The sequence below is a fragment of the Dipteris shenzhenensis genome, chromosome 7 (assembly GCF_047967505.1).
Source record: "Dipteris shenzhenensis isolate YYH24624 ecotype China chromosome 7, Dip_SZ_1.0, whole genome shotgun sequence".
Classification (NCBI taxonomy): domain Eukaryota; kingdom Viridiplantae; phylum Streptophyta; class Polypodiopsida; order Gleicheniales; family Dipteridaceae; genus Dipteris; species Dipteris shenzhenensis.
In genome coordinates, this window is record NC_141602.1 from 27486435 (window position 1) to 27511079 (window position 24645).

The following is a 24645-nucleotide window of genomic DNA, read 5'->3' on the forward strand; positions in this document are numbered from 1 at the left end:
GCCATAGCCCTTTGACGAACGAGTGATACCATCACTCCTGTGGGTTGGTCCCCTTGTTTGGTGAACATGGAAGGGAAGTCCCCTAGTGCGATATGCCCCTCTATGTGCCTGCGGGTATGGCATGTCTTAAGCTGTGGCTTGAGTCCTTGAGGTAGCCGTCTCCATGGGTCGTGTTGGTCGGGGTTGTCTTGTTGGAAGAACTCAATGATTGTACTCTGAGTGGGGTCTGGCTATGTGTCATGGTCCCCTCTATGTGCTCTGAGCTTTTGCTCCCTGTGAGAAACGAACAAGCAATGGAAGCAGGAGCAAGCAGAAGCAAAACATAGTGTGCAATAGATAAGATAAGGAAATACAAGAGTGGAGGTGGTTTTGTCCAAGTGACAAAACCACACTAACCCACTTATTATGGTTAGGGGGAAAATCCTCTAAAGAGGGAAAAGTGTCCCTAACTGACTTATGGATTACATTGGTCACTGCCTAGAGTCATGGCAATAATTCTAACACCCCCCTGCAGTGCCAATGTGATGATGTACAAGGTAGTGATCAATCACCAAAAGGAGATAAGTTTAGGGCACTGCGAAATGCCTCAAACTTCTCACGTGTAAGTGCTTTGGTGAAGATGTCTGCAACATTGTCATGTGTTGACACATAGATCATACTGATCTCCCCTGCATGCAACTTCTCTATGACATAATGATAACGAACCTCAATGTGCTTCGTGCGAGCATGAAACACAAGATTCTTTGCCACTGCTATGGCACTCTGACTATCAGTGAGAATCGGAGAAGGACCTAACAATGAGAGATGAAGATCAGCAAACAAACGACGCAGCCAAACACATTTAACTGTCGCTGTGAAAGCTGCCCTGTACTCAGCTTCACATGAGGAAGTAGCCATAGTACATTGTTTCTGGCTCAGCCAAGAAATGCAAGCTTTGCCCAAAAAGAAACAATCACCACTTGTGGACTGCCTAGTGTCATATTCTCCAGCCCAATCTGAGTCACTGTAAGCATGTATCAAGCCACAAGACTTTGTGCCTTGCGTTTTACAGTCTGCCAATGTGTTGTCTTTGGGCTGTGCATATATCTGCTCACTTGAGATACTACATACTGAATATGGGGTCATGTATTGCACAAATAAATGAGGCATCAAACAGCTTGGTTGTAAAGTGTGGTATCCACTGATTCACTTGCATCATACATAGTAAGCTTCAGCCTTGGTTCCATGGGAGTGGCTATAGGCTTACAATCTTGCATGTTGAATCTATCCAAGAGCATTTGCACATACTTGGATTATACAATGCCACGCTTGTCTTGTATGAACTAGATCCCCAAATAGAAATTTAACATGCGCAAATCTGTCATGTCAAATTCAGCTTTCAATTTAGCCTTGAAATCTGTAACTATTTCCTCATTTGACCCTGTGAGCAGCATGTCATCTACATAAAGAATGATGACTAAAATATCCCCCCCATCCTTCTTGATGTAGAGGGTGCTTTCAGTGGGACTGTTGTTACTTGCCAGGAAGGCATCAATCTTGGCATACCATGCACGTGGGGCTTGTTTCAGTCCATATAAAGCTTTATTCAGCTTGCAAACTTGAAGCGCATTGCTCGAAAGTTCAAAGCCAGGAGGTTGTTTGACATAAACCTCTTCTTGCAAGTCCCCATTAAGGAAAGCTGTTTTTATGTCCAACTGATGAACATTCCAAACAAAATTTGCAGCCATTGCAATAACTGATTTGATAGTTGTCATCCGGGATGTAGGAGCAAAAGTCTCCTCATAATCTATGCCCTTTTTCTGAGCATATCCTTTGGCAACCAGCCGTGCCTTGTATCAATCAATGGACCCATTTGGCTTCCTTTTCACTTTGAAAACCCATTTGGTACCAATGGCATGTTTTCCTGGTGGTAAATCCACAACATCCCAAGTCTGATTTTTCTCAATGGACTGCAATTCATTGTGCATGGCATTCATCCAGTGCACATTATCCTTGGCTTCTTTGAAAGTATCAGGTAGAAGAGTACTTGCATAAGCTGATTCAACAGAAAGACCCCCCCCTGTGTGCCTTGCTGCACTACGAGTCCTACCAAGCAAAGGTGCCTCAAGTCTACTCTCCCTGAGAGTCTGTAGCAACCGGTTCGGAATTGTTTTTGCTGCATGTTGATTCAACAGAAAGACCCCCCCCTGTGTGCCTTGCTGCACTACGAGTCTTGCCAAGCAAAGGTGCCTCAAGTCTACTCTCCCTGAGAGTTTGTAGCAACCGGTTCGGAACTGTTTTTGCTGCATGTATCTCTTGAATCTCTTGCCTGACAACATCATCCATTGCTTGTGGAGGAACAAAATCAGCAGATGGCTGAATCTGGGCATGTGGAGCAAGAGGAGGCTGCTGTAAATGCTGAATTTCAGCATGAGCATTAGCTGGGGAACCAAGGAAGGAATCCCTCAAAAACATCATCTGAAGAAGCTGGAATAGTGAATTCAGCATGCGTATGAGCTGAATTCTTTGAAAATATTACATCTCTACTCACAAAAATCTTGCGTGTGGCAGGATTGTAGAGACGACAGCCTTTGCTTTCTGCACTATACCCAACAAAGATACACTTTAGTACTTTATCTGACAACTTATGCCGAAACTCCACAGGTACGTGGTCATATGCAACACATCCAAAGACACGAAAATGATTCACTGAAGGCTGTCTCCCCTGCCAAGTCTTGTAGGGAGGGATTGTCAAAGCCTTAGTGGGAGCTCAATTCAAAACATAATTGGCACATATGAGCCCTTCGAGTTAGAATTTGTGAGGCATCTTCTTGCTAGTGAGCATGCATCTATCCATCTCCATGAGAGTTCTACTTTGCTGAGGAGTAAGCCTCACTGTAAGCTGATGTGTGATGCCTTTCTCCTTCAAAAATGCCTCAAATTCATGAGACATATACTCGCCTCCTCTGTCAGTGCGAAGTATCTGCACCTTGAGTCTTGTCTCATTTTCAACCTTGGCCACAAAGTGTTTGAAATGCATAAACACATCTTCAAGCCATAGACCCAAGTGTAATTTTTGTAGTCATCTGTAAATGTGACATAATACAGATAACCACCCAAAGCAGGTGTCCTCATGGGACAACATACACTATGTATGGGCTGTAATTTCCGGACAGCTCGTACTGCACCATCCTTTTAAAAGGGAAATCTATGCATCTTACCAAGGATGCACCCTTCACATGCATGAGGAGGAGGTGACTCCAAAGGAGGCAATGCATCAACCATAGCATGCTTCTAAAGTGTCATCAAGCTGCCATAGCTCATGTGTCCATATCTGGCATGCCATAACTTTGCATTCTGCATGGCAACAGTGGGAGTGTTTACTGCAAGTGCAAGATCGGATCGTTTCTCATAAACATCAAGCTGAAAAAGACCATGATACAAAGGGCCAGACAACATCAAAGGCATAATCATTTTCTTTGTCTTGGACTGCACACTTGGCATCTTTAAAGATGACTTGAAACCCTCCTCGATTGAGTGAGGACACTGAAAGTTAATTCTTCTTGATACCAGGCACATAAAGAACATCAGGAAATTTGAAATCTGTGCCATTCGTGGAGGTAAGTATAATGTCACCCACTCCACACACTGAATAAGAAGAATTGTTTGCACAAGTCACTCTCTTTCCAGTGGGTGGTGCATGCAGAGATGCAAAAAGACTCTTCCTGGAAGTGATGTGCTTGGGTGCACCACTACCAAAATACCATGTGTTCAATGTCTCATTGACACTGAAAGTGCATGCATCTTTCGAAGGGTCATAGCTGCAAGTTAGGAAAGCATAAGAATCATCCTCAAGAGTGGCTGTAGAATCTGAACCAGCCACTTGAAAATCTGAAATGCAAGATAAAAAGGCATAATCTTCTCCCACAAAGTTGGCTGTAGCATCTGCTCCTTCTGAAGCATCTGAGACATCCATACCCGAATCTTTTTTCTTTTCCTTTGCTATTCTCTTCTTGCATTCACCAATATAGTGACCCGGCTTCTTGCAGTAGTGACAAATACCCTTCCTCTTTGGCTTCTCTGCATCACTTTTAGCCTTGTGAGAGGGCTGTCGGGAATCAGCTTTATGCTGATGTGTAGGCTGATAGCATGTTGCTTCTACTGCCCTTTCCCTTTAGGCTTGAATTTTGAAAGCATAGCATGCTCGCCAGCCCGTGTGGCCATGTTCTTCCTGGTTTGCTCCTCCTGCAACAAGAGTCCTATCAACTCGTGAAAAGAGAGAGGATTGGCACCCCTCCTCAATGACAAATTCAGCGAGGTATGAAAACCAAGATACGACTTAGAAAGAGAATTCAGAGTGGTGGTAATCATCTCTGAATCAGGAATGATCTTATCTATATTCAGCAATTGTTCCCTCAAATCCTGAAGCTTGGTGAGGTGAGTATTCATGGAATCACCCTCATCCATATGTGTGTGAGATAGCTCTCTCTTGAGGAAAGAGAAGAGACTCGGGCATCATTTCTGGCTGCAAAGATGCTCTCCATAATATCCCAAGCTGCCTTTGAGGTCTTGCATGACCAAATGTGTGGAATGATAAACCTTTTGGCAGAAAGGGAAATAACTGAAAGAGCTTGTGCATCACGTGAATCCTACCTTTTTTGTTCCTGTGTGGGAGGCACCAAAGCAGCAGCTGCTGCACCTAACACTTGTCCTTCACCTTGTGCTTGACCTCTACCCCTTTCTCCACCTTGTTGAGGAGGAGTGACAAGTGCAACCACAGTCTCGGGCCGTGTCTCATCTCCGTTTACATAATCCAATAGGTGTTTGCCAACAGATATTGCGAATCATAAAACTCCATAAGGAGTAGTTGGTGCCATCCAACTTATCCTCCTGTGTGAGGACACCAAAAACCTCATTGGGGTTGTTGCTCTGAGCCATATTTGCCACAGAAAACAAAAAATGCAGCAAATCTGACAAGTGAAATCCCTTCCTGGGATCAAAGATGCACAACCAAAGTCTGTAAGAAGTTTGCCCAAAATGACAGCTTGCTGTCACAGCCTACCAAAGGCTTAAAATGCACCAGAATGCTGCAAATGCCCAAAAATTGCCCAAATAACACTGCAAAAATTGCTAGTGTTTGCAATGTCACTCAAAATGAGTTCAAAACTGCCTGCAACAGTCCCAAACTGCTAGTACAGTGCCAAATTGCATGCGAATGCTAAAAGCCCCAATTTCTTCAGGGAAATTGCATCCAAAAGAGAGCAAAGTATATGAAAGCCCTAATTATGCAAGAAATTGCAGTGTAAAACCAAAAGCCCCAAATTTTGGGGAGAAATTGAGCTGAAATTGGGAAAAATTCACAAGAAGCCCCAAATTTTTGCTTGCTTGTCCTGCAAAGAAAATATCTGCCCCAAAATTGCTTGATTCCTTAGCTGAAAACCCGAATGTGCTTGCAAAAGCTTTGCCACACGAAAATGCACGGGATGCAATGCAACTATATGGACAAGGGAAGTACTGGCGTAAGTACAGTTTGAGCTATACGGAATGTACGATGCAGGTATACGGAGAATGTACGGTGTGCAACAGACTTGTTGTACGGACAATGTACGGCAAAGTGCCGTCAAATGATCGGCACTGTACGGACAGCTCTGATTGATCTACACGAACATCGTACAATGTACGGCGCAGCTTGGAATGACGAGTGTACGGACAAAGTGCGGCACCTGCAGATATGTACGGCGGCACTGAGCGTACGTTGTACGGACGCTTGCTGTACGGACAGGTAGAGCTTGCTATGCAGACGAAGTGTGGCACCTGCTGTACGGACGGGTAGCGCCTGCTATACGAACGAAATGTGGTGCTCACTGTACGGACAAAGTGTGGTGCTCACTGTACGGATTGGTATCGCAAGACCTGTACGTAATGTATGGCGACGAACACGACTGCCCGTACTGTTGTACGGATGAGCATGTCAAGCCTATGTACGGATTCCCGTGTGGAGCAGTGGATGAACAGAAATATGGGAGCAGAGGCATGAGCTTGACGATGGGCTCAAGGTCTGAAAACGAAGGCAGGCTCTGATACCAAATGTGAGAAACAAACAAGCAATGGAAGCAGGAGCAAGCAAAAGCAAAACGTAGTGTGCAATAGATAAGATAATGAAATACAGGAGTGGAGGTGGTTTTGTCTAAGTGACAAAACCACACTAACCCACTAACTGTGGTTAGGGGGAAAAACCTCTAAAGAGGGAAAAGTGCTCCTAACTCACTTATGGATTACATTGGTCACTGCCTAGAGTTATGGCAATAATTCTAACACTCCCTATGTTGGACAGCCTCATGGATGAAGGCCGCCAGGCATCTCTGGTCGAACCAAGACCATCTCTGAAAAGGCAGTAGTAGCGACCTCTAATCTCGCAATACACTGAATGCAAAATGCTCCTCTGACTCTATCTCCTCGGAATCACATAAGGTGCAGATGCAGCCCCTATAGGTATCCCCTCTGCGTGACCACTCTCAATATGGAGGCGATGTTACGAAACTCGAAATTGTCCTATAGACATCCTTAAGGCATGAGAAAGGTGGATATGTGTATACCTTGGTGGATCGACGAAATCCTCAGCGGAGATTCGTAGGCAATGGTTCTTGTAAAAGTTGTCCTTCTCTGATCTTATTATCCTCCTTTGATCACCTTCTGCTGTCAATGCCATGGAAGAGGATAGGGCCAACCAAGGAAGCTTGCATCATCCTGTGGTGTGGGATCCATACTATCTAATGCGGTAAAGATATGTGATCACTTGAAAGGCCGCATCAAGCTGTAGTGGGGATACCTCGAACTCAGCCAGAACTATCTGATGTGGGACTGAAGGCTCAATGCGAATCATTTGTGAAAGCAATAAGGACCTCAAGCCTCTCAATATGGGCCCAATCTGTATCTGATAGGTCTGGTCCCAACGCTGGCTCCTGTACATACCTGCTGGTCGGACCAAAGAGTCAAAGAGAAGAGTCTTGGTCCAAGATCTTGAAAATGAGCGTAAAAGCACTGTCGCTCGAGTCTGGCTAGCACTGCGTACCCCTTGCTCAATCGAGCCTGTACTATTGGTCGCATCGTGAAGATCAGGCTGGAGAACGAGACCCCTAGGTACGTGTAGGATGCAACCACCTCCATTGGCAGCCAAGCCAATCCATTGTGAAGTGTTCTCTGTGCATGGCTGCCCGGGACGTGTTGAAGATCATGACCTTGGTTTTACCAAGATTGACCTTGAAGTCATGTGTCTCACAAAGGTGTTGAGTGCATCCAGGTGCTGCTAGAGGCCCTCAGATGAGGAGGATAATAAGATCACATCATCGGCATAAAGGAGAATCTGGAGTAGAGATCTAGCTAGAGAGCAACCAGCCCCTCCGAGGGTCCTAATAAAAGTCTCAAGCTCATCAATGTGTAGACCAAACGAGGTTGGTGATTGTGGACAACCTTGTTTGACCGCAATGGTGCTCATGATCTCCTCTGTCCTTCTTGTACCTGTTCGAACCCTACCCGATACTCTCTCATAAAGTGCCATAACTACCCACGTGATCTCTTGATCATACCCCATCCGGTAAGCGTGTGATAGGTTGGGCTCTTGGCACTGTGTCAAAAGCCTTGCCGAAATCCACAAAGCAACAATAAACCGTTTGTCTCCACCCCTTGGCCTCCTTAATGCCCTGAGTGTAAGTATATGGTCCATAGTCCCGTGATCTACTTGGAATCCTGCCTGTCCGACTGCTTTGAGGTCTCGAAGCTCTGTGCTTATGCTAACCTCTATATTAAGTACCGATGTATAGATCTTGGACATGACATATCCAATCATAATAGTCTTGTAGTTTTCTGGGCTCATGGGATCTCCTGCCTTGTGAATGGGAGTGATAGTGTTGAGGGTCTAGGTGTGTGGAAAGTTGTGCAAACCACTTCATTGAAGAGCTTCGCTAAGATTGGGGCTAGGGGAGTTATCTCGTAGACAATGAATTTGGTGCGTAGCCCCTCGTGATCTTTAGCCGGCCGTTATGAAGCTTCAGGGTTGCTTGCTTGACACCACAGGCTGTGAATAGTGTGCAAGAGGTGGGTGGTGGTTTGTGCAAGAGATCAGGTGCAGGCTGATTGGGGACATCATATAGTGTACGTGCATAGGAGTGCCATATTTGGTATTCGTGAGGGGGGATGGGGCTCGTCGTTCCAAGAAACCTCTGCCAGAAGTCTTTAGAGTTGGTATTAAACAAAATGTTCAATCACTCCTCGTTCCGGCAAATGAAGGCCTACTTCTTCTGGTGAACCAAGTGGCGATACTCACATACCGTCTCTGCCTCACACGGTACATGGTGCTTGGTTTCGAGTCGGAGTTGTTGGTGTAAAGCCTTACATTCATTGTCGTACCAGCTATTGCAGGGAACTGAGCCAAGAGGTAGAGGGCGTGTGGTATATGGAAAAGTGTGTAAGGCAGCCTCAAGAAGAGAACATGTGATTAGGGCGGCCCGGTTCTCTAGTAGCGGCAAGCGGTCAATGTCTCTAAGCATGTCTGAGAGGCGTGCGGAGTAGGTGGGCTTTAGCTTATGATCGAAGTGTATATCATGGTGATTGGTGTATGTGGGTGGCGACGAAGTATGTGAGCTGGGTAGAGGTGTGCATATACTAAAGAGCAGATAAGTGTGGTCTGCTCCTGGTGGTGGTGGTGAGACGGAAGAGTCAGTGATATGTGAAACAAAGGCAAGAGATCCCATGAGATAGTCAACTACGCTGGACCCCCCCTTGCTTCAAGTCCCATGAGATAGTCAACTATGGGAGTGATAGTGTTGAGGGTACAGTGTGTGGAAAGATTGTGGAAGCTGCTTCATTGAAGAGCTTCGCTAAAACCGAGGCTAGGGCCGTTACCCCGTAGGCAATGAATTCAGTGCGTAGCCCCTCCTGATCTTTAGTCGGCCGTTATGAAGCTTCAGGGTAGCTTCAGGCCCCAGGGTTGCTTGCTTGACACCACTGGCTGTGAATAGTGTGCAAGAGGTGGGGCGTGGTCTATGCGAGAGATCTGGTGTAGGCTGATTGGGGACATCATATAATGTACATGCATAGGAGTGCCATATTTTGGTGTCCATGAGGGGGGATGGGGCTCGTCGTTCTAGGAACCTCTGCCAGAAGTCTTTAGAGTTGTTATTAAACAAAATGTTCAATCACTCCTCCTTGTTCCGGCGACTGAAGGCCTGCTTCTTCCGACGAACCAGACGGTGATACTCGTGTACCGTCTCCGCCTCACCCGGTAGATGGTGCTTGGTTTCGAGTCAGAGTTGTTGGTGTAAAGCCTTACACTCGTTGTCGTACCAGCTATTGCAGGGAACTGAGCCAAGAGGTGGAGGGCGTGTGGATTGGGTGGTATATGGGAAAGTGTGTAAGGCAGCCTCATGAAGAGAACGTGTGATCAGGGTGGTCCGATCCTCTAGCAGCTGCAGGCAGTCAATGTCTCTAAGCATGTCTGAGAGGCGTGCGGAGTAGGTGGGCTTTAGCTTATGATCGAAGGTAAGTGGTGTATGTGGGTGGCGACAAAGTGTGTGAGCTGAGTAGAGGTGTGGATATACTAAAGAGTAGATAAGTGTGGTCTGCTCCTGGTGGTGGTGGTGAGAGGGAAAGTCAGCGATATGTGAAACAAAGGCATGAGATAGTCAACTACGCTTGACAACCCCCCCCCCCCCCCCCTCCAAACAAAAAAAAAAGAGAGAGTGGAAAACAGGTTAATCCGCTTGAGGAGGCCAGCAATACAGGTGATTATATATGATACGATCATGTATCCTGCCCATAGAAGGTGAGAGGTGCCAGTCTGTCTGCAGAAACTCGAGACATTCTGGTCTCATCGACATCAACATCTGGTAGCAAGATAGAATTGTCATGAAAGTCATGGGCTGTTACAATAGGACTTGTGAGGGGCTGCACAAGGACAAGAAACTATTAATTCCTTATTGAATTCAGCATGGAGCTGTGAGAACCCAAATTTGGCATAGTAACAGTGTATTCATCATTAGCTAAGTACAAATGGGGGGGACCATGCCTCTTATAGAAACTAGGGCAGGCTGATTTACAACTTTAGTTATGGGATTTGTACCCCAATCGGCCACGTGGCATCAGTTTAAAAGCCTCTAGTATAAAGTACAAAGTACAAAGCTAATTAAAAGGCTTTAGAAACCGAGTATAGCTGCTTATGCTTGGGCACTGATGACGACATAAGTGTTGCTTTGCTTGCTAAGTATGTGTTACTTTTGTTTTTCAAAAAGTTTTTGTTACCTCTTTTTTTCTCTCTTTCGTTTTCTCTTTTATTTTCTGTGTAGATTTTTGGACTTTAGAACAACAAAAAATCTGAATTTGTATGATTGGATGTATTCTAGCCTGCTGCCTTACAAAGGTATATAATTAAAAGGCTACCAAAGTACCACTTTTGTCCCCACCCAAGAAACAAAATTGTCCTCAAATTCTGAAGAGTCACTGTAACAGGAAAAGAAAATAGTGAAAAGAGTAATATTGCTGCTCAAAGGCTCCCCAAATCTTGCGTCAACTGAGTAGATATGGATACTGCTCCACTATAGATGAGGCTGCCAGGAGGATTCATCATCCGGAAGGCGCTTCCACTTGATGTAGTATTCCAGATATGATTTGTTCCTGAGTACATGGTTCCTGAAAGCAATGATTCTCTCTGGAATGTACTGAATCTGTCCCTCCTCATCCATAGGAGGTAACTCCTCAAGTGCTTGTCTAGATGGACCCAAGTACCTCTTCAGGAGAGAGACATGGAATACATAATGAATCCTGGAAGATGAAGGGCAGTTCCAGTTGGTAAGCCACTTCACTAACCCTCCTTAGCACTTTGTGTAGGCCATAATATATATGTGCAAGCTTAGTATTAGTGTTTCCCTTAAGCATATCTGGTATTGTGGGGCCTGAGAAACACATAATCCCCCTCCTCAAAGCAGAGTTCTCCTCTATGCTGATCTGCAGCATTTCCTGGTCATAAATGTGGTAGGTCAGCTCTTTGTCGTCCCACGGATTTGCTTGAGCACTGCCACTAGCATCAGCTTCAATGGTGAATGGTTGAGAGAAATCTGGATCATAAGGATGGGAGTTAAGGTCAAAGCATCCTCCAGTTCCTGGAAACTTTTCTTTGCAGTAGCAGTTCAGAAAAAGGCCTCCTTCTTGAGCTGGTCAGTAAGGGGTGCTGCTATTTTTGAAGTGTTTAATGAATCATCTATAGAAGGAGGCTAATCCAAGAAATCCCCTTAATTGAGTGGTGTTCTAAGGACGTGGCCATTCTCTCACACACTTGACCTCATTGGGTTCCATTCTTATGCCCTTGCTGTTGACTGTATGAACAAGTTCCTCCACCTCATTGGCCATGTCTCAAGACTTCAAGGACGTGCTTTACATGCATTAGAATTTAGGTGCTCCTCTTTAGATTTGTTGTAGATGAGTACATCATCAAAAAATATGACAGATCTATAGAGATAGGGCTGTAAGATCTTGTTCATGAGTGCTTGGAAAGTTGTTGGAGCATTAATGAGGTCAAATGCCATCACTTTGAACTGATATAAACCACGTTCAGTTCTGAAGACAGTTTTCTGCTCATCCTCCTCCTCCATCCTTATTTGGTGGTAGTGTGACCTTAGATCAATGTTTGTTAAGTACTTGCTTCAATTTCTAGAACAAATCACCTGGAGCCGGAACATCTTCGTCACCTGGAACTCTTGCCTTTTACCACGAAATGTGAAATGTAGGGTGAATTTATGTTGCATGAATTAAGCACTCTTCTTGCGAGGGATGACACGTTTCTTTTAGACACCTGATCAACGATTACCATATTTTGTGTGCCACCTTTAGAGGAATGATGTAAGATTGTAATGAAATCCATGGAGATCCTTTCCCATCGTTCAGTTGGAATAGGAATCGGTTGTACAAGTTTTGGTGGTAGTTGTCTGGACTCTGCTTGGTTTCATTTTTTGGCAAGACAAGCAAGACGTTACCATCTTAATGGCATCACTTTTCATCTAAGGCTAGTAATAAGTTGTGTTGAGTAACTGATCAAAAACAGGCTGGGAGCTTAGGTTCTTCTCAGCAAAAGTAACCGCCTACCTTCTTTGCATCGGGGCAGCTCCTGGAGCTACTGTAGAGGTTTGTGTAGGTATTTGAAGCAGTCTGTACAGTTGCACTGTCAGGTTCAGCCTCTAGAAGCATTTTCAGCAGACTTTCTACGCTTCTCGAGAGCTGTTCTGCATTTTGGATCTGTACAGCTCAACTGTGACCTGTTGCAGGCTCATTTTGGAACAAGTAGCGCTCTTGTTGAGGCCTTGATAGCTGTGGAACAGCTGCTATAGTCTGCTGCAGATTTCAGATTCCTTCGAGCTGTTTTTGTTCAAGGAACACTCTGCAAACAGTGCATTTTTTGGGGCAGATTTGATTCTGCTTTTGTACTGCGCAAGCATTCCACTTTTTCAGTTCAACCTGATATATTTAGGCTGCATTTGCCTAGCCAAGTATTGGCTTGTGGAACAATGTTCTTTTATTGGTGCAGTATAATTCAAAGCACGTTAATGTTTGGGACTGTTTGTGTATTCATCTTTGAAGGTGGCTCAGAATCAGAATCAAAATTCGGGGATATGTTTTTAGAGTTTTAGCCTAGGAGGATAAATTTGATTGCACCAATTATTCCCTGTGGATCTTTATGATAAAGAATCTGCTAGTTGCAAAGAGTGTATGGGGTTTTGTTTTTTAATTGTCCACGACTGCTCCTAGTACACCTCATGAAGGAGGTAATCCCTGTGAATCCCTGTGATAGACAACAAGCTCAAATTAGGCCAGCTGGACTATTTGCACTAGCTGCCTCTACTCAGGATCAGTGCTAGACATAACTAGGCTTTGTCACTCGTTGCCTTAGAGAGAAAGTACATTTGTGCAATAGATTGCAAAAGACTGCAAGTGGTAGAAATTGCACCCTGGAAGACTCCAAACATAGGCTGAAGTTTAAAATACAAGGATATAGTGATCTATTTACAGGAGCAGGGGATAGCCTGCAGACTTGCTGACCTAACTTGATGGGGTTTGGGTCGGCGAATCTGCTAACCTGACCTGGTCAGATTGGCTGACCCGATCCTGGCCAGTTAGCTGACCTGACCCTTGGGTTGGGTGGTTGGCTGGCTTGACTGGTCTCATCCAGATGCTGTTCTTAGACAAATTGTGGCCCTTAGCAAGCTCCTAACTAGGCCCTAACCAAGCCTTCTTTCCAGCCCTTAACCATGCCTACATACCTTGGCTAAATGCCCTGGCACAGCTCCTGACTAATTCCGTATTTTACAAGAAGAATCTGCCCACTATCCTTGGGTGGGCACACCCACAAAGAAGCCCTCAGTCCCTATAGTACATATAAGAGATGCCCAAGACTCTTAACAAATAAGCCTCATTTTGGTGGCTCTCAGTCTAGGATTAATTTAGCCGAGTCATCAAAGAAAAGTTCAGAAAATACAAATTAGCCCAAAAAGAAGGGTAAATGCCATTATTGTAAGAAGCTTGGACACCGCATCAATGAATGCAAGAAGATGTTGGAGAGAGGAAAATAAGGAAGCTGGAATGACTGTTTTAGATTCCAATGCATCAGATGCAAGCAAGGGTAGTACTTGAACAAACCTTGTTTTGGTTTGCAGTTACAATGCCAGGTGTGAAGACAACCATGGGGTTGCCTCACTTTGGAGTGATGTCTTAGATGCAGTTTGGTACTTCCAACAAGAATTTAATTGTAGATTTGCTGCCTGCCCTCATTGGCAACAGAGTGTCTTGTGCCAACCATTCTTCATATTTTGTAAAAGAAGTTTGGGAGGTTTTTGCTGCTCTTAGTTGATGGAACATATTTATGCCTCTATGGGCCACGGATTAAAAAGAATTTGCTATCTGTGTCCTCTTTTAGGAAAAGAGGCTATGCTGTCATTTTTGAAGATGATAAGTGCATTGTCATGGTGAAGAACACTTTGTAATATTTGGATTGAACCTAAGACTTGCATCTTCTCTATAGTATGAATTGTTTTTAGCTTTTATCGAATGACATTGACGTCTTGCAACTATGATTACTTTATATGTGGGCATTAAGTTTCTACTTTGTAGGCTTTTTTTGAGCATACTACATGGATAATGAATGAAATCCAATTTTAAGCTTTTCGGTTTTAAGCTAGGTCACTAATCCCTTAATGATGAGAAAGGGTGCACATTATTTTTGGGCATTTTCTACTTCTAGAATGGGCACATTCCTATGCTTTTAGTTCTTGAAGTCAAACGTAAGTCTAATATTGTATTTTCTCTCTCTATTTTCCAAAATTTCTTTTGGTCTATGTGTAAGTGATTGTCATGAGATATGAAACTGCACTATGTGTTGTGCTTCAAGAGGATGAGTTTGGGCATGTTCTTGGATTCATCTAAATACACGTTGATTGTGAGTGAGGTCTTTTGAGTGGTTCTCTAACCATATAAGGCTTTTCTTTGAGCCTATGGATGTGATTTGGCGTTGAAAGCTAGTTGAAGTTTTTGAATGATAACTGTTGTAGGGATAAGGAAGGTTTACAATATTGTGGGAGTACTTTGAAGTACTTAGAGTTCTAGAGATATAGTGTGCTTGAATACACTCACATACAAATCCCAAAATTGTTTGATAGTGTCTAATGCATTCTTATATATTCTAGTTAAATGTGTTCTTGAGCAGTACTATCCCCCCTTATTTATTAATTGATCTTGTATTGAAAGTAGTTTCCAACTACTCGTTATGTAATTTAATTCTCTCTCTCTCTCTCTCTCTCTCTCTCTCTCTCTCTCTCTCCCCGCATTTCTTCTTCTATTTTTTTCTTGTTTCTTCCTTTTTGCTTTCCTTTTTTGTTGTTGTTTGGTTGCTATTTCAATGCTTAGTAAGCACTGGGTTTACCGAAGAGATTCCGGAATCTTTTGAAATCCAGATGGCAGCTTATGCTTGGGCACTGATGAGAACATAAGCATAGATTTGCTTACTAAGTTCTTTTTCTTCTTTTTGTTTTTTCTCGTTTACTAATTTTTTTATTTTCCCTTTGTTCTTTTGCTTGTTCTATAAAAAAATTCAATTTGTAAGATTGGATATATTCTAGTCTATGAACGTATACATACTTGATATCTATTAATTACACACAAGAAATGCTCAATGAAATTTGAGTTGCTTTCACAAATTTGTCCCTTAGTAGAACATGAAGATTGAAGAAGTTTTTGGTTTACTACAATGTTCATTGTAGAGTTTTTATATTTGATCCAGTAAAAATCAAACTTGCTAATTTAGTTTTTTATGCTACTTTCCCCAAACAACGTTATGCTCACTATCATATGGGCAGTCCAACAACAAAGTCCATTGAGTATGGTAGCGGCCCTAAAGTGTTGTGCTTATTTTCTTCTACATTTTTAATCATGACACAAAATCTCACACATAAGCTTTCATTTTTTGGTCAATCAAGATTTCGGGGAATTAGGTAGTAAACTCTTTGGCAACTTATACTAGAGCTATCTCAACATTCATTTAGGGTTTGTCTCATTTGTCATACATTCTATTCTTTCTTTATTTAAAGAAGACTTTTTTTCTATTTTTATGCAAGTTGTAGTGCTAGTGTCTCTCCCTTTGGAGTTTTCTGTTCATACTTATTGTAAATTGACTGGAGGAAAACATTTTGGGCCCTTTGAAGACAACAAGTCAAATCTATTTATGCTTCACTGAATTTTACTCTTTCACTTGTTTGGTTTTGGTGTGTCTACGTGAGCTAGTCTATTTCAACTCCCTCTCTAGTACTATGTTACAAATTGAAGGAACCTCTTAATTGTTTGATCTTCAAGAATGACCTCAAAGCATGACTTAATGGCTAAAAGTTTTCTTTGGATTTTCATGTGTGATACGTTTGGTTGAGGTGAGTTTTAGAGATGTAGGCTTCCCACATGAAGATTTTACTTTGATACACCCCAAGTGGTGCTTGGCCTTCCAAATCTGTGTCTTGTGCTCAGAAAACATATGGAAATGCAGCATTGTTTTGTGAATGAGAAGATACTGCACAACAGATTTCTAGGCGGCTTACGTTTTGCAAAAGAAGTAAGGAAAGAAAGTTTGAGAGATACTTGCAATGACACGGAGTGATGGAGAGCAATCTAAGTGGTACGTGAGAGCTGAGAATTTATACCTATGCTCTTTGTTTTAAATCATGACCAAGATAGTGAAGTATAAGGGTTCGTTGGGCACATGTCATAGTAACACGTGTTATCCGATTGCATAACCATCTTATTTTGGATTGTGAACAGCATTGCAAGAAATGTTTTTAATATATTAAAACCACAATTCATTTGTGCAATATGGCGTTTGAAATTTGCATCTCTTTCATTTTCTTGATGTTTTCCTATTTCTAACACAGCACACGCTCTTACTTCTACAGCAAATTTTGTTACGAGAGACCAAATTTTGAAATGAAAGCTTGGTCTATTTGGAGGATACATACTCTTTCATATATTCCTTTTAGTATGTCAATGTTATCACAATAGAAGAAGGAAATGTAGGGTGAATTTACTGCAACCTTGGTAAGTTTCTTATGGAGGCTTGCTCCTATACGAGTTGATAGAATTCTGTTGTAGATGTTATGATTTACAATTAATGTCTTTCAATAGGTTGCAAGATGAGGAAGATGCCAAAGAAATGGAAAAGACTCTTTGCAGATGGGGAAGATGCCAAAGAAATGGAAAAGACTCTTTGCAGATGGGGAGGCTGCAATAGGTAAACATAGAGAGCTTTGCTTGGAGTGTGTGGGAGGACGGTTTTGTTATAGCCGATTGAATCTGAGTGGGGTGGGACAGGACAGCACACGTACCCTATGAACAATGGTCACATCTCTCTCCCCAGCTATGGATAGATGTGCCAAAGAAATGGAATAGAAGAGATTCTCTTCAGATGGGGAGGCTGCAATAGATACGCACAGTAGAGCTTTGCTTGTAATATTGGACTATTTTGTTTTGTGTGAGTGGAATGGGACAGGATAGCACACATATCATGTAAATACTGCTCACAGTGTTGTGGGCTACCTGCCGATCTCTGACTTTGGCTGAGAAATTTTACATAGGCAGACCAGCTATCCGGATGAACATTTGCAAGTATTGCATGGGGGAGCCAGATCTAGAGTGATGCTATATCTTCTGAAGGAGATGGGATGAGTCTCCTGAAAGGCTGCTCCTCAGCGTCAAATGGTGGACAAGATTTATTGAGCATGACAGAAACTTCCCTATCCACAAGGAGAGGCCTTTTTATCACATGAATCTTGAGGGGCTGCCAAACAATGGTTTTCCTTCAAGTTGAGTAAGAAGCCAAGTGGAGGCAGATTTCCGCTGCAACATATGGGCTGGTGGGTAATGTAAAGAAGTGACACAAAAGGTGAAAGATGCCATTAGCTTGGGTGAACTTGAGTTGTCATGGGCATCCTCAGCCCATGGCATGCTGGACTGCCATGTGCGCTGCCCAGTCAGCATGCAGCAGCCACGTGGAATGCCATGCAGGCAGCCACGCAAGCAACAGCCAGATCAGCCCTTCCATACAGTGTCAGCTCAGCAGTCCATACAGCGCAGGCACCATGTCAGCAGGGTGCCACGTCAGCAATGACGTCATTAAGTGCCACATGGCAGTGTCGGGTGCCACATGAGCAGGTCGGCCATCCAGCAGCAGGTCGGTGAACAGGAAGCAGCCTGGTCTGTGGCAGGAAGCTGCTGGTCGGTCAGTTTTAGGCCCAAGGGTGGCCTATAAAAGGAAGCCCCCTTGGCCTTCATTCTCCATCCCACACTTGGGCATCACAGCCTCAGTTCAGCAGCAGGCCTCCCGGCAGCAGATCAGCAGGGTGCCTCAGCCTTTCCAAGGATCTAGTGAGGATTCACCTCCTCTAGTTAGCTTAGTCTTTTTCCAGTTTTGCAGTTGAGGGTTTCAGCCCTTCCATACTATTGTATTCAGCCCTTTGGGCATTCATAACTTTCAGTAGTTATATATTCCTCTTCGGAGGGCCACTACATTTCTCTCCCTCTGATTCTCTCACTCACATCCATAGCATCACCTTGTGTATTGAGTGCATCATCTCGCAGTTTGCAGTTAGTGAGCACGAGAGAGATTGAGGATAGTCTATCTCCTGCTAGATTAGTATCAGAGCGTCAGATTCTTTCCTGAGACAGAGGGGTTTCTAGGGGTGTCTAGTTTTATATTTTGTCCTACCCGGACTAGTGGTAGTACTATACTCCATTAGCCGCTCCCTCCCTTACTCCATTGCGCATCGGGCCAGCTCCCGTCTTCACCTGTAGGTCTTTACACCTTGCGGTGTGTAGTCAAGGAGTCAAGAGGTTCAGGTCAGTCAGGGATAGCTCCCATTGTTTATGGTCCAGACAAGATCCAATAAGGACACCATGAGCATGAGTGAGCCTCAACCAACACCGCCACCCCCGCCACAGAATCCTGCTGACACTTCCATGTGTGCCATGACAGCCATGTTGCAGGCTATGATGCAGTTGCAGCAACAACAGTCAGAGGCTATCTTCACTTGCATGACCCGACTTCAGGAGATGTGGGACGATCGTGAGCAGGTCGCCAGATAGCGCGGAAGAATCGCTCGGGAGGCAAAAGAAGAACGTGATCGGGAGGCTTGGGAAGCAAAAGAAGAACACGATCGGGAAGCTCGAAAAGCCGAAAGGGCAACTTGGGAAGCAAAAGACCAACGCGATAGAGATGCTTGGGAAGCCAAAGAGCTTCGAGAATGTACTGCTCGAGAAGAGAAGGAAGAACGGGACTGGCAACTTCTCATTTCTCTACTCCGACCAGCGGGGGAAGAAATGGAGACTTCCACCTCCGGACAAAACCTCCTTCGCGGGGAAGCTCAACTTCACACGGTACGATGGTAAGCATGAACCCTTCGTGTTGACTTTGTGGCTCAATCAGTTCAAAAGCTATTCGTGATGCCTACGAAGGACAACAAACGGTGCATCCTAGCTTCCATGCACCTTACAGGCGAGGTAGTCAGCTGGTGGCTCAAGTGGCAGAAAGGACACTATGATGCAAACGAGGAGACACCTCTTTACAGTTGGACGGAATTCATGAAAGGTCTTCGATTAGGGTTCCTTCCACCGCCGCGATACCTGGACAGGCTCTAGAGTCAGTTCTAAGAGGTACGCCAGGGAGACACCTAAATGGTGAATCATTGCACCAATAAATTCATTCAAGTGTTTATGCAATTGCAGCTGGAGGACAGTTAGAAGCTGAGCAAATTTCTCCATGGGCTGCTACAAATATCCAGTGGTATATCAGAAGTTTCAGGCCACAGGATTATGAGTGTGCATACGAGCTTGCTTAGAATTTTGAGCTCATGCACAAGGGTCAAGGATCCAAGTAGGTCAACAGTAAGAAGTCCCAGGATCCCACTCCAGGTGATCATGAGAATGGGCAACAGAAGAAGAGATGTATGGCGAAGGACAGCAACGGCTATGGCGGGTACTTGGATAAAGCGACACGAGCACTCTATGCCAAAGAGAACCAATACTTGTATTGTCATGGGCTGGGCCATATTAAGGAAGATTGCCCACATTACTAGAAGCTTCTAACCGCAGGAGCTGCGTCAAGTGGTTTAGCAATAGTTTCAAAAACCTCTGTCGTCATTGAGGAGCTTGATGAACAGCAGACTACAAGGACAACCTTAGAAGTCATATAGGAGCTTGAAGCTCTGTAGAAGGGGGAGCCTCGTCAGTTTCCCAAGATTTTTCAGTTTTATTGATAGGTTGGTGGTCACAAGGTCCTAATCCTGGCAGATTCAGGCAGTTCCAAGGACATCATCTCCACCAAAGCAGCTTAGAAGGCTCAGTTGCCTTTTACACCAACGGAATCAATGACCTTGAGTGGTGCATTTCTAGGGCAGCAAATATAGAGCAACATGCAGGTAGCTTCAGCCACTCTGAAGATCTCAGGGTAGGTACACAGTCGACCACTGAGGGTCGTACCTACTTAGGTAGTGGACGTTATCTTGGGAGCACGGATGGTGGCACTAGCTCGAAGTTTGACCAGAATATCAACACAAGGCTCGGATGTCAAAATCATAGGTCATGGGTCCAAGTTCATCTACTGGATTAAGGGTGTTCCGCCTCGACCTTTGATATCAGTGATTCAAGGGGCTCGAGACCGGCGCTAGCAAGACACAGTATTACAGGAGGATACAATCTTACAGCAGGCAACATGGTTACAAGCAAACCAGGATGCCTCTCTCAAACCAGTCTTCCTCCGTCCCTATCATCCTGAAGTATTAACTCACAGCACATATCCTTAACAGAAGTTAGCACCAGATCCAGGAATTCAATACCTGCAGATCAGGATTCATGAGCTTAGCAACCATTTCAGGATTCATGAACCAGGCATCCAGATCAGGATTTACAAGCCAGGTATACCACAGCCAGTCACCTCCATCAGCACGACGGGAGGCTACTTTCATACCCTAGTACGAGTTTCAGCAGAAGGGGATGTCACGGGCATCCTCAGCTCGTGGTATGCTGGACTGCCACGTGGGCTGCCCAATCAGCACGCAACAGCCACGTGGACTGTCACGCAAGCAATAGCCTGCCTTTTTGTATAACGCCAGCTCAGCAGTCCATCCAGCGCAGGTGCCACATCACCGATGATGTCAGCAAGTGCCACGTGGCAGTGTCGGGTGCCATGTCAGCAGGTCGACCATCCAACAGCAGGTCTGTGAACAGGAAGCAGCCTGGTCGGTGGCAGGAAGCTGTGGTCAGTCAGTTTTAGGCCCAAGGGGGGCCTTTAAAAGGCAGCCCCCTTGGGCTTCATTCTCCATTCCACAGTTGGCCTTACCTTTCTTTTGGATAGAGGTAGTCTCTCTTAACTGAAGCATTGTCTTCTTATCAATTACCCAATGAGACAATGGGAGTTGAAGGTTTGCAAGGTCACCTCCAGTATTAAAAGCTAGAACTTCCATGTCTCTATGTTGAGATATGGAACTTGCATCTTATTCGTAGTAGGGTTAATTTGTGGCTCTTGAAATTTGTTCTTAAGACTCAATAAGACCCTAAATCTCGTATAAAAATAATTTAACTCAATTTTTGCACTGTCCCCCCATTGTGCAGCCTCAAGAAGACAACAAACCTCCCCCTTATGCGGCATGGCTTGTAACTGTAAGTTTTGGTATTATTGTATTTGCCAAATTGAGCAATTTGGAACCTATTATGTTTCTCCTGAGAGTATTGTGGCCTGGCTGAACTGTCTTTCTCTTACTTGAGTGTTCATTAGACTATATGCAAGCATTCATAGGTTTGGAACTTATTATGTTTCTCCTGAGAGTATTGTGGCCTGGTTGAACTGTCTTTCTCTTACTTGAGTGTTCATTAGACGCTATATATATATATATAGAGAGAGAGAGAGAGAGAGAGAGAGAGAGAGAGAGAGAGAGAGAGAGAGAGGAAGGGGGGGGGGAGGATGCATGTGAAGGTGGACCACTTTTTATACTAGCATAGTACTGTAATAGCTCTTAAAAGATGACCACGATATTGACCTTGAATTTTCAATTTTGCAGAAAAAAAAAAGCATGTTGGATTAATTGGGTATCATATTCCTAGAAATCACAATCATTTACTGTCAATTGATGTTGTAGCTACCCTGAATCTCTACAATAGTATTCCTAAATATTGCTCACCACCATTTGCACCACTTGATCGTGCACCCACCCAATGTGTGTGTGTGTGTGTGTGTGTGGGTTCAGATATTCAGTACTCGTATTTCTATTTGTATTTGTCTTGGGTGCAAATGCCCGCTTAGTGCCTCCACCGATGCAGCTCATTGTAACTGGGTTTTTCAGTCTCATAGACGCTTTGGTCTTTCGAAGACATTTAATAGACTCTCTCTCTCTCTCTCTCTACACACACACACACACACACACACACACACACGCACGCACGCACGCATGCTCAGCCTTCACAGTGCACTTTTCAGCAAATAGGCAGGGTGACTAGAACCTGCAAATAGACAAGACGAGCTCTCTCACAATTTAGTTTGCTGTGGTTGCAGCCCAGATTTGCAAGCAAGGCTGTGAGCTAAAGGTCTTTCACAAGGAGCTATATATATATAAATATATATATAGAGAGAGAGAGAGGGGGGGGGGGGGTACTGAGTGCTGTTTTCTTGTTAATATGGTAACGTGATAATGCTTTCTGATAAAGGGTATGTGCTGGTGCAGGTCTATAGAAAATCGTCTGAGGATCCAGTGCCAATGGTTATTGACGTGGGTGGTGAAGCTGGTGTTAAGGGGGTCCAACCTGATGAGGATCGCTTGGATAAGCCTCTCAAGGCAGAGCGCCATACTCCACCTGTTGAAAGAGTTCCTACCGATAAATTGAGCACGCTTCCTGCAGAGAAGGGGTCATCTGAAGATGAAGAACACAAGTCCAAAGGCCGATCAAAGCTTGAGCGCTGGATGAGCCACAAGGATTTGCAATTTGAAGCCTCTCAAAGGCTTTTATCCCAGGACAAGGCGAGGAAAACTGGCCAGCATCAAGGTTATCTCTTGAGAGAAAAGCATCGACATGAACGTCATGATTTTTTTTCAGCTAGAAAGAAGAACGGGTCAGATCATGAAGGCCAACAAATGGGTCAAATAGATAGGAGGCCGGGAAAGCTGTCTGTTGTTGCACAACAAGAAGAAGAGAGAGTGATTGAACCAGATGCAAAATGGGAATCTGCAGGGCAAACTGACAGGGCAGTCATCAATGTAGAAGACAAGGGATCAATAGAGCATTGTGAACATCAGCAATATCCTACAGTGATACGAATGGATATGGCTGCAAAGCTGGAAAAGCGCAAAGAGCGTTTTAAGATTTCAATGGATGAAAGAGATTTGGGAAGAAAGTATGATAGTGAAGACTATCAGCAAAATGAGAGGGATGAAGCCAAGCATGAAAGACCAGCTCGCAAGCGAAGGTGGACCAGTGGCTGATTGAACTTCGTGGAGTCTGATGTGCTGAGAAAGATTTTTAAACCTTCAATTCTAAACATCGATGCATATCCCACATTGCTAGAATGGGTCAAATACAAGACTTGGCAAGTTGTGTGTATGATGCTAAGTTTGGGGATAGAGCAATCCTTTGACAGCCCTTGTTTTTTAACTTGTCCCAATCATGGTGAAAGTCTTGGGTTCAAACATCAGGTGGTGTGAGCTCGGTGGACATCCACAACTCAGTGTGGAGAGTACTCTCAACGACACCCTTTGTAGCACAGCTCTCTACGTGTTGTACGGATGTGAATGGCACCCTTCATTAGGGTGGAATCTGACATGATGTGCTGGATGAAAGATCTAGCATCTCTCTGTAATCTATGATTTATGAGATACATCTTATGTGCTGGTTCTGCTTGCAAACAGTTAATATTGGTGGCTTGGGAAGCCTTTTATGGCTGGGTGTAAAACACACTTTTTAAGCTGCAGCACAAAAGTGCCATTGCAGGGAACTGTGTATTCTTGCATTTTGTAGAGGACTGGGGACTCTGTTGCCAATGGATATCATAAATGGCAGACCTGTATTTTTTACTTGAGCATTTGTGAGCAAACTACATTGCTGACATACCCCAAAAGAGGACTGAAGTTCGGCTTTGTGATTTTCCTGTCCCTTAACAGATTCTCCCTACATTCTCTGTAAAAGAGATTCTCCCTACTGGTAAGCTCAACAGACTTACTGAGGGTGCAGGCATTACATGTACTAGATACCCTTGTTTTTTAGAAGGGGCCCTGAATAGGTAAAAAAATCTTAGGAGGATCAATTTGCAGTTAGCAAACAGATACTTGAGGTTTTCTTGGAGAGCTCCATCTATGCTCGTTTTATCCTCCAACTATATTTTTCCACACTCATTTTTTCACCACAGTGCAACCAAATAAACAGAATTTGGGAAATTCATGAGGGGACAATCTACGAATAATTGAGCAATTGTAAGAGATTTAAAAATTATGAATGCGATTTATAGATTGTGGATAGACCATAGACATGCCCTGTTTGCTACGCGAAGTATTGGGTTCGTGAGCTGTGGGTTGTAATTAGATGCATTCTCTCTCTCTCTCTCTCTCTCACACACACACACACACACTTTTTTTTTTTTTTTGTGAGAAGAAATCTTTATTTCTATAGAATAATTACATTCATAGCTGCTTCAAAAGCGAAGTAGCTACTACTCAAGAAAAGATCTCAGTATAGGCTGTATACACATCCTGATCAATCAAACGAGTCTGAAAACAATCGTAGAATGATTGTTGCAGAGATCGTTTGAAAAAAAGGAAGGATGAAAAGAGTGGATCACCAAAGACTCTATGATTTCTATCCATCCATAAAGTCCATAGGGTCCAATATCGCACCCATACGAAAAATAAATCAAAACCCTGTCTCTGGGGATGAAATCCAAACAACCAGAAAAATCTGCCAAAAGTAACAGTAGGAAATCGCTGTCGAAGCCTCTGTCTGATGAGAGCAATGAGATCAGAAGTATTTGGACAGGACCAAAAGATGTGGATCACTGATTCAGTAGAGTGCGAGCATCTGTGACAAACTGCTGAAGCAATATGTCTGTGTGCGAGT

At 44.0% G+C, this 24645-nt stretch overlaps 1 protein-coding gene across 1 annotated transcript in view; it reads left to right on the plus strand.

The window, feature by feature from the left end:
- LOC147900178 (uncharacterized) overlaps positions 1-23890 on the plus strand; it is a 46780-nt gene extending 22890 nt beyond the window's left edge. The window contains exon 9 of the mRNA XM_087376760.1: positions 22266-23890. Coding sequence (XP_087232886.1) covers positions 22266-23021 — 756 coding nt within the window. The 3' untranslated portion in view covers positions 23022-23890. The remainder of the gene's footprint in view (positions 1-22265) is intronic.
- Positions 23891-24645: the final 755 nt, after the last annotated feature.